General features: G+C 45.1%; 1 protein-coding gene across 1 annotated transcript in view; it reads left to right on the plus strand.

The window, feature by feature from the left end:
- LOC144828012 (regulator of microtubule dynamics protein 1-like) overlaps positions 1 to 17477 on the plus strand; it is a 334350-nt gene that overhangs the window by 258566 nt on the left and 58307 nt on the right. Inside the window, exon 6 of the mRNA XM_078686156.1 lies at positions 9718 to 9748. Coding sequence (XP_078542282.1) covers positions 9718 to 9748 — 31 coding nt within the window. The remainder of the gene's footprint in view (positions 1 to 9717; positions 9749 to 17477) is intronic.

Here is a 17477-nt window from a genome sequence, read left to right on the forward strand (position 1 = left end):
ACTCTTATAGAAAAATCCTTATTATAAAAATTAACTAAATAAAAACAAAAGGAGCCCTTACAATCACGGACAAGGAAAGCCTGATAAGCGGGGCTACCTGTGTTCATAATTGACACTTTGATTCTAAGATTGAGCTTAACCCAAATAGCGAGGCCACCTTTAGCTCCAATGCATGGGGAAGCAATAGCCCGGCTAGAATAGAAGGAGAAATCATTACACACTATAGGTGATAACGCTCAGGTCTCCTGAAAAGCTACATAATAATTGTTTATAAAAGAAAGCCAGCCTATGTTGGAGATCTTGCTTTTGAGCACAGCCACATTCCAGCTAATCAGAGCAAAGCAATCATAGCCACTGATTTCTTCCACATACAAAGCAGTCTTCTGAAGCATACAGCTGGCCTCTGAGAGTCCATCCCCTGGTCGAGAAAGTGAAATGAAGAGTGGGTCTGAAGGTCCTATTTTTATACCTTGTGACTTCTTTGAAGTAGGAGAAGTTGCTAGTTAATTCCTTTTGAAGTGCTTGGAGTTTCCTTATTCCCCTGTCCTGGCTCCAAGCTGGCTACAGGAATATTGCAGGGGTGCTTTGTGTGAACAGCCTCTTTAATTGTAAGTGGGGCTCTGCCCAGCTACGTTCCCCATTCTGTCAGTGATAGTCCATCCAGGCACACATAATCCCTCTATTGTTTGGCTGTCTGGAGGAACAAACAAAGTCCATGTGACCCAGGAACAGACTGCTGACAACAAATACCTAGGGAAAGAAAATGGCAACTTCCTAAAATTAGCAGCTACAAAATTGCAACTTAAAATCCAAATTTAACATTAAAGAGGATTTTTATTATAATTTCTTAGGCACCAAACATGAAATCTTTACCTGTTACCAATCACACATTAGCACTTTTAAATGTAATAAGGCAACTTAATGTTATGCTATGAGAGAGCTAGACTTCACAGTAGTGAAAAACGAATTTAGGAGTTCTTCACTACCAGGACATGCAAAACGTAAACATACAGGCCCAACCATTTAATACAATGCACTCTGAGCTATGGGCTACATGGGGCCTACCTTGGGGAGTTACATATATAATAAAAAGAGAGTTTAAGGCTTCGCATGGGGGTTATTTTGCCAAGTCAAATTGGCAGGTTAAAACTGCATTCAGTGCTGCAGTGGCAGACTTGGGGCATGTATTCATTGTCTTCTAACGTGGGTGGCACAAGAAGTGTTTCAAACCCACTAGTAGCTTTTAATTTACTGGCCCTGGGTATGTAGTATACCACTTTACTAGGCATTCTAAGTGAATGTAAAATACCAATCAGGTGTAAGCCAATGTGACTATGTTTTAGAGTGTGAGCACAAACACTTTAGCACTGGTTAGCAGAGGTAAAGTGCACAGAGTGCCAATGTCGGTAAAATCAAATTTAGAAAAATAGGAGGGTAAAGGAAAGAATTTGGGGGAAGACCACCCTAAGACCTCTTTCCATTTGAAAATGGTTTACCACTACCTTGAAGTAGTTGGTAAAATCCGGTCGCAAAACATTAATACATCCCATTCCAAATAGCTATTTGAAAGGGGTGCCCTAAACACTCCCCTTTCAAATACTGACTCAATATGAAGTCGCAAACCCATATTGCGATCCTGTAACATGTTACCAAATCGCTATTTGATAAATACAATAAAGCAATTTTGACGTCACAACTGGACAGATTTTGATAATCAGACCCATCACGACAGCAGAAAGCCTTAGTACATCTGGCCCTGTGTCATTTTTTTCATTTTGTCCTGCTCAAGAAGTTCAGTTTGACTTCACTGTGAAGGTATTAAGCCTCTGGAAACCTGCCAAAAACATTCTGCCGTGCCCAGTTGGAGGATTTTGACTTTCCAAAAAATGAACAAGTTTGAAGTTAAAACTTTGGAACAGGGCAAGGTGGGAATTCTATCTGATCAGGTACCTCACCGGAGGCAAAATCCAGGCTTGTCCCACTCTGAGCAATTAGTGCCAGAAACCAAACTCTTCAGAAGATTCTTGACCACGTATCAGACTTCGAGTTACTCCTACTGGCCACAGCGTTGCACCTTGCCCCACCTGGAAGATTTCGACCAAGTCAGAGGGTAAAAACTTTAACAGGGAGGGCCCGCTTGGTATATCCGAACACAATTTGATCACAGTTGGCTGAAATCATGCATAGGTCCCAGTCAGAGGCAAACAGTGACTTTTCATTGGCGCTTTACTTATTCTTGGCATATTTTGGCCTAATATCTGTTTGTATATCTGTTTTTTCTCAGCCTATTTTGAAGATCTCAATTTCTTTTTGCTCCTTACATTTTTCTGTAATTTGCTAAATTGGTTTGGGTATTTAATTGTCTTGCATTCTTTACTTTACAATTGTTGGTACTGCCTCAACTTAGCACTCACTTCCCTGGAGCGTGCCAAGTGCTTGTGCCATAGTTAATAGAGATTCTCTCAGGACTATGATTTGACCAAACCAAAGTGGGCTTATTGAGTTGGTAAGGGTACCCCCTATAATGAATAACCCTCTTTCTGACAGTATTTTGGGGGGAGGGGGAGGAATGTACAGCCCCATTACCTTAGAATCTACTGAAGTTGTAGCATTGTGAGACTCTATTGGTCTCCAGCTAATTGACCTTCATATAACATATATAGGACCATATTATCCAGAACAGCGATAACATTATCAGCGCTTTGGCGGCAGGAAACTGCTGCTAAAGCGGCGATAATGAGCTTGATAATAAGCCCTTGAGAATTTCCATAGAATCCCAGGTTCTGGTGTGAAGCACATCAAACCTGGGCTTCTATTGGAATTCGCAAGGGCAGATGATCAAGCCCCTTATCGCCGCTTTAGCGGCAGTTTCCTGCCGCTAAAGCGGCGATAATGTTATCGCCATTCTTGATAATATGGCCCATAGAGACAGATATAGGGATGGTATGGACGCAAAAATACACCTTGTAGAGGGCTAAAGTTCTGTATGGCTATAGCAATCACCGATGTGGACTTTACAAATGACAATTCTGTTCAATTTTAGTACAAACCTGGCCGCAAGTTACTACACAGTGATTTGGCAGTTTAATATACTTTCATTGCCATTTTGATTTAAAGACTATTTCCTGGTAGCTGCCACTTTCTCCAGTATTGGGGTGTCTTTCAAAGATTCACATGCTTGAATATTCCAGGTCCACGGAGTGGGAGCCCCACGGTACATAAAATAGTAGTAAAAAAAGAAATTAACATATATAAAAATATATGTCATAGTAATAATAATAATAATCATAATAATAATAAAATAGAATTTAATAATAATAATAGAATGCTTGAAAGTACCATAGAACATTATTAACACATAAGGAAGCATTGAGGGAGAATCACTTTACTGGCATATCCATGTCGTTATGATAGTCCAAATTCCAGCCAATCAGGCTGTTGCACCCTCTAGAACATTCTCCTCAGAAGCTCAGGCCCTCAGATTTTCTACCGCACGTCGTGTAAAGGGAGTCTCCCTGAGCTCTGCTCAGTTTTTTCTTCAAAATTTCTACAATCTGCAAGTATTTTTACTTTTCTTCAAAGAAGTCTTTATTTTCAACTCTGCTTCGCCTGTGGAAAGCTTCGCCCTTTTTCCAAGGACCCTCCCGATAGTCCTGTCTTTTTTTCTGAACTTCGGGTGAGGAGTCGCAGGTTCTGTGGAACCCTTTTCTCAAAGGACCTTTGAGAGCAGAGAGGCCTGTCTACTTCTGTGGCTACAGGAGTTGTAGACTTTCTGTCACTCCTGTCTCTGACATGGTGAGTGTTTGTTCTGGGCATGCTAAGTCCTCTCTAAGCGTGGGTGTGGAACTGGGATTCCTTCTTCTTGGCCTCCAAGGATGAAGTAGGATCCTCTGGATATTGTTCCTCCACGGAGTCTGCTGGCCTCCACGCCTACGGGACCTGGTCTCTGGCGTTTTCAGACTCTTAATGCCACCTTTACACTTAGGTGCCAGTCCGTCGACGGGCTCGTTGACACGTCCGTCAACGATCAAAGACTCCGTCGTCGTCGTCACTTCGTCGACGACGACGTTGAGTGTGTCGACGAGTCTAAAGGCCATTTTCTACTTCTAAGTTTCTGTCGTCGATGACCTCGTCGACGGTGGCCTCGTCGTCGACAGTGGCTCCGTCGACGACAGTGAGGACAGTGCCCTCTCGTCTACGGTAGGCTCGTCGATGGTGGCCTCGTTGTCGACGGTGGCCTCGTCGTAGACGGTGGCTTCATCGTAGACGGTGGCTCCATCGACGACAGTGAAATATGCCTCGTCGACGGTAAGCCTCGTCGACGATAAGGCTCGTCGACGGTTGGCCAGTCGACGGTGGCCTCGTCGTAGATGGTGGCTTCATCGTAGACGGTGGCTCCATCGACGACAGTGAAATAAGCCTCGTCGACGGTAAGCATCGTCGACGATAAGGCTCGTCAACGGTTGGCCCATTGACGGTTGGCCCATTGGCGACAGTTAGCTTCGTCGACAGTGGGCTCGTCGGCGGTTGCTCGTCGACTGTAAACTTCGTCGACGGTGTACTTCGTCGACAGTCATTCTCGTCGACGGTAAACTTCGTTGATCATTGGCTTCGTCAACGATTGGCTTCGTTGACGACAGAGCTGCTTCAATGGTGGGCACATAGACGGTGGTCTTGTCGATGGTCAGCTCCGTAGACGTTACACTTCAGCAACTACTTTATCAACTTTGTCCAACAATGGACTTTGTCGACGACGGAAAGCTTCGTCGACGGTTGGCTTCGTCGAGGGTTGGTGTGGTCGCCAGTTAGCTGTGTTGACGCAGATGGCCTCGTATACGGTTGGCCTCATAGACGGTTGACCCAGTCAATGGTTGGATTCGTCGACGGTAAACCTAGTTGCCAGTTGATTATATGCACAGTGCTTTTCTAGCCTATTTATTAGTCATACACTGCTTTTCCGCTACATCAATGTGATGGCATAATGGCTCCTTACTTAACACTATAATTTCTTGGACTGGCAAAAACCTTGCCGGACTCTCAGCCTCTGGTTCCTTAAGACCAGAATTATGTTTTTCTGACGACGAGGCTGCCATGTCCTGTTCCATGGTGAAATGATACCTTCTCTTACACCTGAATCTCCATTACATTACCCTCTGGTGGATAGTGGAGGATCAAACCTCCTCATGGAGAGAACAGCGGCTCGCTTTCATCTTTCCCTCGTCACGAGGAAGGAAGCAGACCGTTTTTCTCTTTGATTTTACTATTAACTACGGACACAAGTTTGTTCAGTTCCTCTGATACCTTTTATTTGACAAGAGGTCTTTGACTCTTCCTGAGCCCAAGATCTGCGCTGGCGGTTCTTTCACGCCTCGAACATAAATTTAGAACGCCAGACAATTCACCTGCTTGTCTTGTCTCTCAACTACAACCTGACAATGGCTGCAACCACAGTTTCAGCAGGCAACTCTTTAGCCATTTTAGGCAGGTACCGCTGCCTGAGGTAGTCTGGCATGTTGGTGCAGGTGGTCCTTATTCACGAATCCTCCTCGGCTGACGCTTCAGGGATCCTGCAGGAGAATGGAAGGAGTGCATCAGAAACAATAAACCGTGCAGTGCACATTGCGTCTCCAAGTTTTTTTAGACAGATCGCGGCAGCAGCAGTATTGCATAGACAAGGTTGGCAAAACGCTCAGTTTTTTATCGCCCAGAGGTTCAGACTAAATAAATGGACGTACCTTTTATGAGTAATCCCTCTTTGGCCAACATGTTGAGCAGACACTGCAGACACTACCCGCACCTTAGGTACCCTCCAGTACAGAAAGCAGCCCTTTCGTGGTGCCCGAGGTTGCAGCTCCACATCCTCTTTTGCAAGGAGCTCCACCCAGTAGCACTCCTACAATCAGAACCAACTGCATTATTCGACTCCAACTCATATACAGGAGGTAATTCTTCCAGGAAACAATGACTTGCCTTAGAACCCACCCTTAATCCATCCCAAAAAGGCTGACAGTGGAATTTCTCTCTCTCTTTTATTCCATTTGGTTAACAATGCCATTTGTCTGTTGGGGGTTCTAATAATTGTGTCGAAAGGGCACGCTCTAGGATTTGGCAAATTCCCTCTTGCTACACCTTCAAAGGGGGACCTCTACCTCCTCATTTACGCGAGTCATTTGCACAAGTGTCTATATTGTTACACACAGGGACTGTCGGAGTGGCTCCAAATCTCCAACAACAGAGTTAGGGTTTACTCTCAGTTCCTCATCAAGAAGCAAGTCAGGAAGGAGGCGCCTGATTTTTGATCTTTGCGCAAACTTTTCAAATGTTGTACCTCCAGAAGGTCCTGAAGTACTACTGCCAGAACGACTTTATAATTACACTCGACTTCCAGGATGTCTATTTTCATGTGCCAGTCCTTCCACAGCACATGAAGTGGCTACACTTTACAATATGTACAAACCTTTTAAATTCAAGGTCCTACCTTTGGACTTCGGTTCGCTCCACTTGTCTTTACGTGGATCCTGGCACCAGTGGCAGCCTGTCTCCGTCTGCAAGGCATACAAATGTATCATTACTTAGACGACTGTATCATAAGGGCTCGCTCTTATCAACAGGCAGTCCAGCACACCCAGACTTGTCAGACACTGTTTCAAAACCTAATTTTCAAAAAATCATGACAAGTCCCAACTAGTCCTACCTCCGATATGAACATTTCTTGGAGCGTCAATCAATACAAGCCTAGCAAAGGTGTTTGTCTCACATGAACGACAGGCCTGCATCTCGCACATGGTGGTTCTTCTACGTACAAAAAAGGTCAGTTTCAGTAGACCCTCAAAGTCATTTCTTGCCACGGCCTCCACCTGCATCCAGTTGGTTCCCAACTGCAGAATACACATGAGAAAACGCTAGAGGAGCAAGCCAAGCAGTGGAGACAGCTATCTGGCTCATTTGATGACATCTTATTTGCCTTTCGAATGAGGACACCGCTGGGCTGGTTGGCCCACACTCCCAGTGTCACAGCAGGCCACTCCCTCCTCGGACGCTCCACCGCTCACCCTTACCAATGATGCCTCTCCGGAAGGTTAGGGAGCGCACCTTCAGGGTTTTTTCTATCAAAGGCCGATGGATGCCTTTCCAACGCACGTCACACACTAACCGCTTGGAGCTGTTATCCAGTTTCCTGGCTCTGAAAGCCTTCCGCTTCCTAGTGCGAGAAGAATCAGTGTTAGCATGTACAGATAATACTATCACTATACACTATCTCAACAAGCAAGGAGGTACGCGACCACTGTCGCCTAAACAAGCACAACACATTTGCGAATAGGCCATTCACCATTGCGTTGATATTTCTGCAATACATGTTCCAAGGGTCTCGAACGTCATGACGGACTCCTTCAGCGGATCTGCCTAGGACAACCACGGGTGGGATCTCCACCAACGGACCCTGGACCACATCTTATGCCTGGGGGGACAACCAGACCTGGATCTGTTTGCAACGCCTCTCAACTGCAAATGCCTATACTATGCAATCTGCCTTCCCCACAAAAGATCGTGCGGAACTGCATTCGATGAACTCGTCAACAGTATTTGCATTTACTTTTCCGCCGATTCTGTTTGTGCCTCGTCTCCAGCGGAAAATGAGGTTCTAACCATGTCACATCCCACTCTTTGTGCTCAGACAGCCTCGCCGACCGTGGTGCATGGGTCTCCTCCTACTACCTTGCTGCGAACCTATCACGCTTCGCCCTCTGCCGCACCTTCTGACAGTACAGTACGGACGGATTCACCATCCGCATTCCTCAGGCCTCCAGCTTGTGGTTTCAACCTGTGCAATCTGAATTTGCTCTCTTGTGCATTGCCGCAGACTGAAGGGAGGTTTCTCGCGAACGCAAGAGCCCCTCCACTACTTAGAAATATAAACTAAAATGTAAACGCTTTGGTATCTGGTGCGAGTCTGTCTGCATCAATTCTGTGCACGCTACACCAGAGCAAACCCTACCTGTTTTTCTCCTTATGGCAAAGTCAACCCTTTTCTCATTTCGTCTTGAAAAGTGCTGGCTGCACTTCTCGTTTTCGCCATGATGGATTCAGGTCTCTATTCCTCCCGGATTATTCGCAAGTTCTTTTAGGGCCTCTACAGGATGTGTCAGCCCATCGGGCGTTCCCCGCCTACTCGGCGCCTCAATGTCGTATTAGCCCAGCTTCTCTAAGCTTCTTTTGAACCAATCCATTTTCGGATTCGACATTTCTAACAGGGAAAGTTTCCCTCCTACTCGCTCTCACGTCTTCTCGACGTACGAGTCCTACTCAAGCTTTTACCATCATATATATTTAACTTCAACTTCCAAGTGACTCTCTGGTGCTGCGCACCAATCCATTATTTATACCACAGGTTCTATCTGACTTTCACCTTTATGAACCATTCATCCTATGAAACTTTCTTTCCAAACCCTCAGTCTTCAGCTGAGCTCACTCAACATTCTTTAGATTTCGAATGATGTGTTAAATTCTACATACAACGGACAGCTGCCTTCGCAAGCTGGACCACCTTTCTTGTGTATGAGTGGATGAGTTTAGTGCATCCAGTGACCAAACAAACCATTGGCCAATGGTTTGACATCAGCTATCTCTTTTTGTCATACAAAGATGGGCAAGCCCTTACCTACTCCAGTGAGGGCAGTTTTCGTACTCCACTGCCCTATTCGCTTGAGTGCCTCTCCATCAGATCTGCTGAGTGACAACGTGGTCCAGCAGACGTATCTTTCACAAGGCACTACTGTCTGGAGGTAATTAACAGCGCAGACACTGCTGTGGTTCAAGCGGTGCTTCTGTATTTTTTCAAGTAAGGTGAGCCTCTGTTGCTTCCCTCCTCCTGCCATAAAAGGTTTTTACATTTTCGCATCAGTGTACCATTAATAGTGTTTGTTTCAATATGCGATATGTTCATGCATTACAGTTGTAACCTTTTATGGATATATTGGCTATTGCTTGCTATTCTATTCAAGCATGTGAATCTATGAAAGACACCCCAATACTGGAGAAGAACAAAAGTTACTTACCTGTAAACTGTGGTTCTCCAGTATTGGTGTCTTTCATAGATTCACATGCGACCCACCCTTCCTCCCCTCAGAGGCTCTCTTCTCCTCATCCACTCTCTTGTCACTCTTGTGCTACGAAAATCTGAGGGCCTGAGCTTCTGAGGAGAAGGTTCTAGAGGGTGCGACAGCCTGATTGGCTGGAATTTGGACTATCATAACGACATGGATATGCCAGTAAAGAGATTCTCCCTCAATGCTTCCTTATGTGTTAATAATGTTCTATGGTACTTTCAAGCATTCTATTATTATTATTAAATTCTTTTTATTATTATTATTATTATTATTATTACTATGACATATATTTTTATATATGTGATTTTTTTTTTACTACTATTTTATGTACCGTGGGACTCCCACTCCGACGACGGGGAATATTCAAGCATGTGAATCTATGAAAGACACCAATACTGGAGAACCACAGTTTACAGGTAAGTAACGTTTGTTCATATTACATAGAAAATATGTATATTTAGAATAAATGTTATACCCTATGTTGCCGTAATGGAGGAATATTTAAAACTATAAATATCTTAAATTGTGTTTTGCAATGACTGGTAGGTTAGGCTAAGAGTCAAATACACCTTTGAAGACAGCTACTAATGGCATATTTTGATCTTTGTAGGCACTGAAATTCTTCGAGAAAGCAGAAGCAGGTACTGTAGTTTTTCATGCCATTTTAAACTTTCTTGCCGAAATGGTTAATCAAGCATTGCGCTTATATGCATCTGCTATTATTACTGGAGTAACACATGCTGTCTCGGGGTAATGCTTCAGATCAATGTGGATTCTTCAGCATACTCAAAACATATAGGTCTGGGAATGCAGAATGCAGAAGAATTCCACAATGCCAGAAGAGTAGAGAGGTCCTCTGACCAAGGATGGAGGGAAAAGTCCTCCTTATGTGACGACTAATGACCTGAAAAGTATCACCTCTAGACTATCTTTGTAAGTTCAAGGAGCCTGTGTTAAACCTATGCTCCTCTCTAATAAAAGTGCCAAAAGAAAAATGAATCCATTTTATATATAACCCTCACCCACTCTAGTAGTGGCATGCTTCATAATTGGATTGAGCGTGGCTCCTAAAGGCCAGAGTGGGCTTTACCTTGTCCCATGAGCTTTTATGTAAACTGTTAAAAAGGAGGGGGCGTAATTCTAAGAATTCCTTATCTACTCCAGGTATCCCTTTATTAGCGGGGTGTATCGGAAAGCTTAAAAACTATATTAGGGATTGAAACGATATAATGGTCCTATAACCATAAAACACCAAAATGATTTAGCCCTATACTAATTGCCTCAAAGTTCCTGGGCTTTCTTCAAGTTCAAGTACTGTCAGTCACACCCAACCAAATGTATATAATGCACATTTTTATGTATGGCATGGAATTACATTTAAGGCATGCATAGGCAGTGCAAATACTTGTTAATTTGGGTAGTACCTGTAAATGAACAAAAGGATGGCATAAGGTTGAATGTCAAAGGTAATTCAACACGTCAATAACTCCTTGCATGCTTTTTTCGTACTGTTAAAAACTGTGTCTCACTCGCTTTTGGTCATTTCACATACATGCTCGAGCACATTGAGGCTTGTCAAAACAAATAGTTGTGAGTCAATCAATCTATCAAACATTTGTGGAGCGTGCTACTTACCTGTAAGGGTCTCAAGGCGCTGGAAGAAGGGAGAGGGGAGATGCTACTGTTCGAACAACCAGGTCTTGAGAAGTCTCCTAAAGATCAGCAGGTCCTGGGTCTGTCACAGGTGGACGGGGAGGGTGATCCATGTCTTGGCTGCGATGTGAGAGAAGGGTTCATCCTGGACCAGAAACAAGCGGTTTCGGAGTATTACCCCTCATCAGCCAGGCTAACTTGAATCAAGTGGCACAGTGAGCAAGGGGCCATGTCTGGGCATACCCTAGGCCACTTAGGGCGAACATAGAAAACACAACAAGATGATGGAGGGGGTGCTGAAACTTTTCAACCACTCACCCTCTGTCACAGATCTGGGTATAATCCATTGTTCTTTTGCTCACTATGCCACCACAGTTTGGACCCAGCCATATGCAAATCAGTCTTGACACTGAATCCGCCCATAATTTCCTTGTGTTTGCCATGTTTGGTATCAAACATGTTGGTATCATACCCCAACACCGATTCGGGTGTTGAAGGTATGATCCCATGTACTGGAGGGCCCTTAAGGGAGTTCCCTGTGCTCTTGATTACAGCCTTTCAGGGTCTGTCAACAAGCTAGTTTTCTGCTGCCGACCACAGACACTGTTCTGCTCTCCTGCTACTGAGCTGAGCTCGAACAGAGGTAGGTAGAAGAATAGGTTTCCTGTCACAGGGAAGTGTGACCACTTTCCAGACAGGACGTAGTATATTAGACTGGGTTGGGGGAGCTTTCCAGTGCCACCAAACTGCATTGAAGGGCACATTTGGTGCTCTCTTTGCACACACCATTTTAAGCCAGTTCAAGAACCCTTGGTTCCTATTCTGGTGCGAAACTGGACAAAGGACAGGAGAGTATCCTCTCCTATGTCCAGCCCCTCCCGTGGGAGGGATCGCTGAGACATCTCAACCCTTGTCTTGGGTGTTTAAGGGCTACCTTTGTGGGCAGGTCCTCAGATTTGGCATAAAACAAGACTCACCACTGAAACCAAGACACTCTTCGACCAACTAGACCCTTGGACTTCGTTTGACTTAACATACACACTAACCTCAGCAGATGCCAAGGGTGGGAACCAGAGGCTCGGGGATAAGTGGCAAGCCAGCCTCCACTCTATTATGAATCCACAAAAGAAGACTGCCCCTAGATTGTGTTCCTAAAGGTATCTACAGAGTTAGGGGGAGATGCATTGCCAATGGGGGCATCTCATAAAAAGTTACGGACTGGCCTCACACACTGCCCGGTGTCATGCTTCATCATCGGCTGTCCTCGCCCTCTAAAAACTTGGTCGCATATTACCAAGCAGGGCGATAGGCAATTATCGCCGCTTTAGCGGCCGTTTTCGGCCGCTAAGCGGCGATAATTCTATCGCTCTAGTTGCAAGCTGTCGTTAACAGCAGTTAGTGACAGCTTTAGGCGATAGCGAGCGGTTTGGGTCCCGCTTTGCATGTCAGCGATATTTATGGCTAATGACATACAAAGAGGGCGTACCCAACCTGTTAGCGACTGAAAGCAATGATTAAATACAAAGGTGGTTCTGTTGGGCAGTGAGAAATTACTTTGAAAGAAGGCTAGATAAGCTCAATACAGGAGACAAGGGGTAAATGTACAAGCTCCTGGAGCCATCGTTTGCAGTGATCGCGGTCGGACCAACGTACCGGACCTTTTCTCCGATCTGCTTCTCTAGAACTCGGGGTTTGACCTAGTGGCTACCCACCAGGCTGCGAATTCTCCACCTGATTCTCATACCGTCCCGTGTCTTGATAAAGACCCGCCGCGACCACCAACTGGGGCGCATTAGGGTCGAAACGTCGACGCTCACCACTGGTCCAGACACTCCAGGAGCTTGTACATTTACCCCCTGTCTCCTTGGAGTACAAATTCAACACTCTGGCCATCCTATTCCCTTATGTATAATGTGTATATACGTGTCACTGAATTTATTGCACTGATCACTTTGTTCACCAACAGTCATGTTCCTCACATGTTTTTCTAACGGTTTTACCATTTATTGAAACCTGTGGCATCACAGAATGAAGTGTATCGTGATTGCTTTTTACCAATATAAAAACTTTATTTCTAGGTTCTTGTTTTCAGAGAGGTTATTTCAATGTGTATTGAGCTTATCTAGCCTTCTTTCAAAGTAATTTCTCACTACCCAACAGAACCACCTTTGTATTTAATCACGCTCACCCAGGTTCTGAGGGACACAGGGTCATCCCCTTTTTATGTAAACCAGTGACTGAAAGCAGTCGCTATCGTCGCTATCGCCTATTAGCAAGGCAGGCGTAGCGATGGAAATATTCCCGCTATCGCCAGAAACTAACGCCTGCTCTGACCAGTTCTTAGCCATGTTATCCAATGGGAGGTGGATAACATGGCTAAGAGCATTTTGTCGCTAATGCGTGAATATCGCTGTATTCTCAGCGATATTCACGCTATCGCCGGAAAATGTATCGCTTTGGGGATAAACGTTGCTAATAGCACGTTATCTCAGCGATAATTTCCGGCGATGCTTAGCGATAAAAAATTTGTTGCTAAGCCTAGTTAGCGATAAATATCGCTAATCGTTGGTAATATGCCCCTTGGTTTGATAGAGGGCGATCATACACCTGGAGACAGGGATGCACTTCTACATCTAAGTGATGGCTGTAGGGGGAGTGTGAAGGGGCTGTGAATTACAAGTACCCTTCTTGGTGTAGTAACCTAATGAGTGACTCCTATAATCTGGCCTACTTGCTCCATGGGAGGGCAGAGGTGGAAGGACCTACTGAGACTTTTGTCTATCTTCAGTGCTTCCAGCAGCTTTCCCTTAGACGTCCTCTCGGTCTCCCCACCCCTTCACACATTAGTAGCAGCATAGAGAAAGCTGCTTTCAGAGCTTTCTCTATGCTGCTGGTAAGAAGTGCAGGTCAGGAAGCCTTTGCCAGAAGGACACTGCACTCCTCAAGATGCAGGGCTATTCCTCTTCATGTGATTCGATGCTCCTCATTATCTCAGGCATCCTGTGTATTTAGTGTCCGAAATGAATGATGGACAGTGGCAGAGCCTGGGAATGTCTCACACTTTGGAGTAATGTTATGGATCCCTCAGGCTGAAGCCCCACAGTGGAGAACAGGCCAGTCACCCCACCGGTGTATCAAAGATGTTTTTTGCAGCATATTGGTCCTTACGTCAGGTAATGGTGGGGGGGGGGGGCAAGTAAGAGCCCCTCAGGTGTGTCACTGATTTGGTCACCACCATAGCCACACTCACTCCCATCTTCAATGTTGACAGGGATTCCCCTTTTAGGAGACCCACTGCATGCTGTTGTATAGGTGTCTTAGTGGCAGTGCTTTTTTATGCTTGTGCTCCGACAAAAAAATATGTTAAATCAGTGAAGTCCACCTCATCAAGCCTCTCTAAAGACTGACCACCATTTTATTTATGGACCATAAGGAACCTCAATGTATGTCACAGAAGCTGACAATCTTCACCCATAAATACTGGAGATAGTTGCTGAAAGATCAGTGCAAATATCATCTGTTCCCCTTTTTCGCACACCTTAATAGGTGTCATATCTATATTGGTGAATACCCAACAGGCGAGTGTCCCTTATTTGCTACAGGCAGTAGGGAATGTCATTGTGCTTGGATGGCCTTTCCTGCCGGTCTTGGATACAAACACTTCCTAGAGTGGTCACAAGCATGATCCAGGAGAGTGATCCTGCTGGCACCCGGGGAGCAATGTCCATGCTCTCTAGAATGTGACAACGTTTTTTTGCATTATGGATAGAATTAAAAGGAGGAAGCCGAGTCTTCCACACGCCTGTTGTAAAAACACAACAAAAGGGGAATTCTGGGAGGATGAGGCTATGTATTTCCTACCTTAAGGGAGAAGTTATGATTTGGGATTGGAGTCTGTTTGAACAAAGTGGATCTCCTTATAGTTAAAGTAACTGGACAAGGACAGACAATGGGACAGTGGGGCAATTTGTAAAACAAGCATTAGCAAAGTCAATAGGTCTCACCTGTGCAAGAGCTATTGGCTTTGCCAATGTGTTTTAGCTATGTTGTACACCAGCATGGCTGATGTTCAACATGGATAAAAGTTAGTGGTGTAGAGGAGAGCGGCATGGAGTGTCATAGAGTGGAATGGCAAAGAGTGGTGTAGAGTGTCAAAGTGGAGGGGCGCAGAGTGTCATGTATTAGAGTGGCATAGACTTGAGTCATATGGCGTACAGTTGAGTGGCATAAAGTAGAGTGGACTGGTGTAGAGTGCATTGGCATAGAGTGTTTAATAGTAAGCTGACAATCTCCACCCATAAATACTGGAGATAATTGCTGAAAGATCAGTGCAAATATCATCTGTTCCCCTTTTTCGCACACCTTAATAAGTGTCATATCAGCGGCAAATAATTCAGTGATGTACAATGCAGCATCGTAGAATGCAGTGGCATAGATTAGTGTGTTGCATAGTAGATGACAGTGGTGTAGAATGCAATGTAGAGTATATCGGCATAGAGTGCAAATGTACAGGAATGTAAATGTACAGGAATTTATATACTGCAAATCACCAAGCGGTTTCTAAGCGCTTGCTTAGGGAACCCGTCCTGGTATTCCCCTGTGAGATAACCCCGGCAGGGTATCCGCAAGGTGAAAGCCAGGCATCCCGCCGTGAGGGGCCGTTGTGGAGATTAAGCAAGCTATTGCCCAGAGTCGCAGTGTGTGAACCCGTGAATCGAGTAGGCACCGGAGCGAGAATTGTCGAGTCCATGGACATTTTAGGACTCAAGACCCCGCCGAGCCGGGAATTGAACCCTGGTCCCGGGCTGACCTCTGCTTCCAGGTCTGCCTCCTCTAACCAGTGAGCCACACTTGTCCACAGTGGTGCAGCATAGAGTGGCATAGAGTGCAGTGGCATAGAGTGGTGCAGAGTAGAGTGATGTAGAGTGTAGTGGCATACAGAGCAGTTGTGTAAAGTGGAGTACTGCAGAGTGAAGTGGCGTAAAGTGAAGTGATGCACAGTAGAGTGGCATAGAGTGCAGTGTATGAAGTATGCATTGGCAAAGAATGCAGTAGTGCAGAGTAGAGTTGCATAGAGTTCAGTGGCGTAGAGTGCAGTGTTGCAGAGTAGAGTGCAGTGATGTAGAATGGCATAGAGGACACTGGCGTAGAATGTAGTGGCATAAAGTGCAGTGGTGTAGAGTGGTGCAGAAGAGATTGCAGTGGCGTAGAGTGCAGTCGCTTAGAGTAGAGCAGTGTAGAGTAGTGTGGTTCAGAGTAGAGTGCAATGGTATAGAGTGGGTTACAGTGGAATGGAGTAGTGTGGAGTAGAATAGACAGGTGTAGAGTACATTGACGTAGTGTTGCAGAGTAAAGTGGCATAGAGTGCAGCAGCATAGAATTCAGCGGTGTACAGTTCAGTGTCATAGAATGCAATGGCGTATATTTGAGTGCGGTGGCATTAAGTGCAGTGATGCAGAGTGGAGTGGCATAGAGTGTAGTGGCACAGAACACAGTGGCATGGAGTGCAGTAGTATACAGTAGAGTGACAGAGTGCAGTGGCATACAGTGGTGCAGAGTAGAGTATAGTGGTGTTGAGTTCAGTGGCAGAATGTGTGGTGTTGCAGAGTAGAGTGTCATAGAGAGAAGTTGCATAGAGTACAGTGGTGTAGAGACCAGTGGGGTAGACCAATGGGGTAGACCAATGGCACAGAGTGGCATAGAGTGCAGTGGAATAGAGTGCAGTAGCATAGAGTATATTGTTTCAGAGTAGTTGTGTGAAGTGTCACAGAGTGAAGTGTTGCATACTAAAGTAGGGTGGTGTAGAGTGGAGTGGTGCTGGTAGAGTGCAGTGGCATAGAGTAAAGTGGCATAGAGTAGAGTAGCTTAGAGTATAGTGGTGTGAAGTAGAATGGCACAGAGTGGCATAGATTTAGTGGAATAGAGTGCTGTAGTATATAGTAAATTGTTTCAGAGTAGTTTGGTGAAGTGGCACAGAGTGAAGTGGTGCACGCTAAAGTGGGGTGGTATAGAGTGGAGTGATGCTGCGTAAAGTGCAGTGGCATAGAGTGCAGTTGTGCCAACTAGATCAGAGTGGCTTACAGTGGATTGGCATAGAGTGCAAGGGCGCAGAGTAGAGTGGTACAGAGTAGAGTGCATTGGCGTAGAGTGTATTGGCATAGAGTGCAGTGACGCAGAGTGAAGTGTTGCAGAGTGAGTTAGAGTGAAGTGATGTACAATGGAGTTGTGCGGAGAAGAGTGGAGTGGCCTAGACTGAAGTGGTGTAGAGTGCAGATGCAAAGAGTGCAGTGCTGTAAAGTAGAGGGGGATATAGTGCTTTGGCATAGAGTAGGGTGGTGGGGAAACGGTCTTTACAGCAAGGTTTTTACAATGTTGTGCCTTTACCACATATTTTGTGCCACACCTTTGTCATGAATATGCCTTTATAATGCATGCCTTTACCACACATTTAAGGTAAGTTCATGAACTGTGCATTTTTGAGCCCAATTTTCCTTTTATCAGTGTGTCATGACTGTCTCTTCCCAACTACTGGTTCCTGTTGACTGCTGTGTCATAAAGAGGTTGGTGTTTCTCAATAAAAGTTAAAATAGCATCAACCATGGAAAAACATACACTACTCTGCAGATTGCTTCCCCACTTATTATTGTTCAAAACATAAATGCTGTGTCTTATGAAGTAGATGTAAAATGTAAATGTACAGGAATTTATATAGCGCAA

Source organism: Lissotriton helveticus, chromosome 4_1 (assembly GCF_964261635.1).
Source record: "Lissotriton helveticus chromosome 4_1, aLisHel1.1, whole genome shotgun sequence".
Taxonomy (NCBI): Eukaryota; Metazoa; Chordata; class Amphibia; order Caudata; family Salamandridae; genus Lissotriton; species Lissotriton helveticus.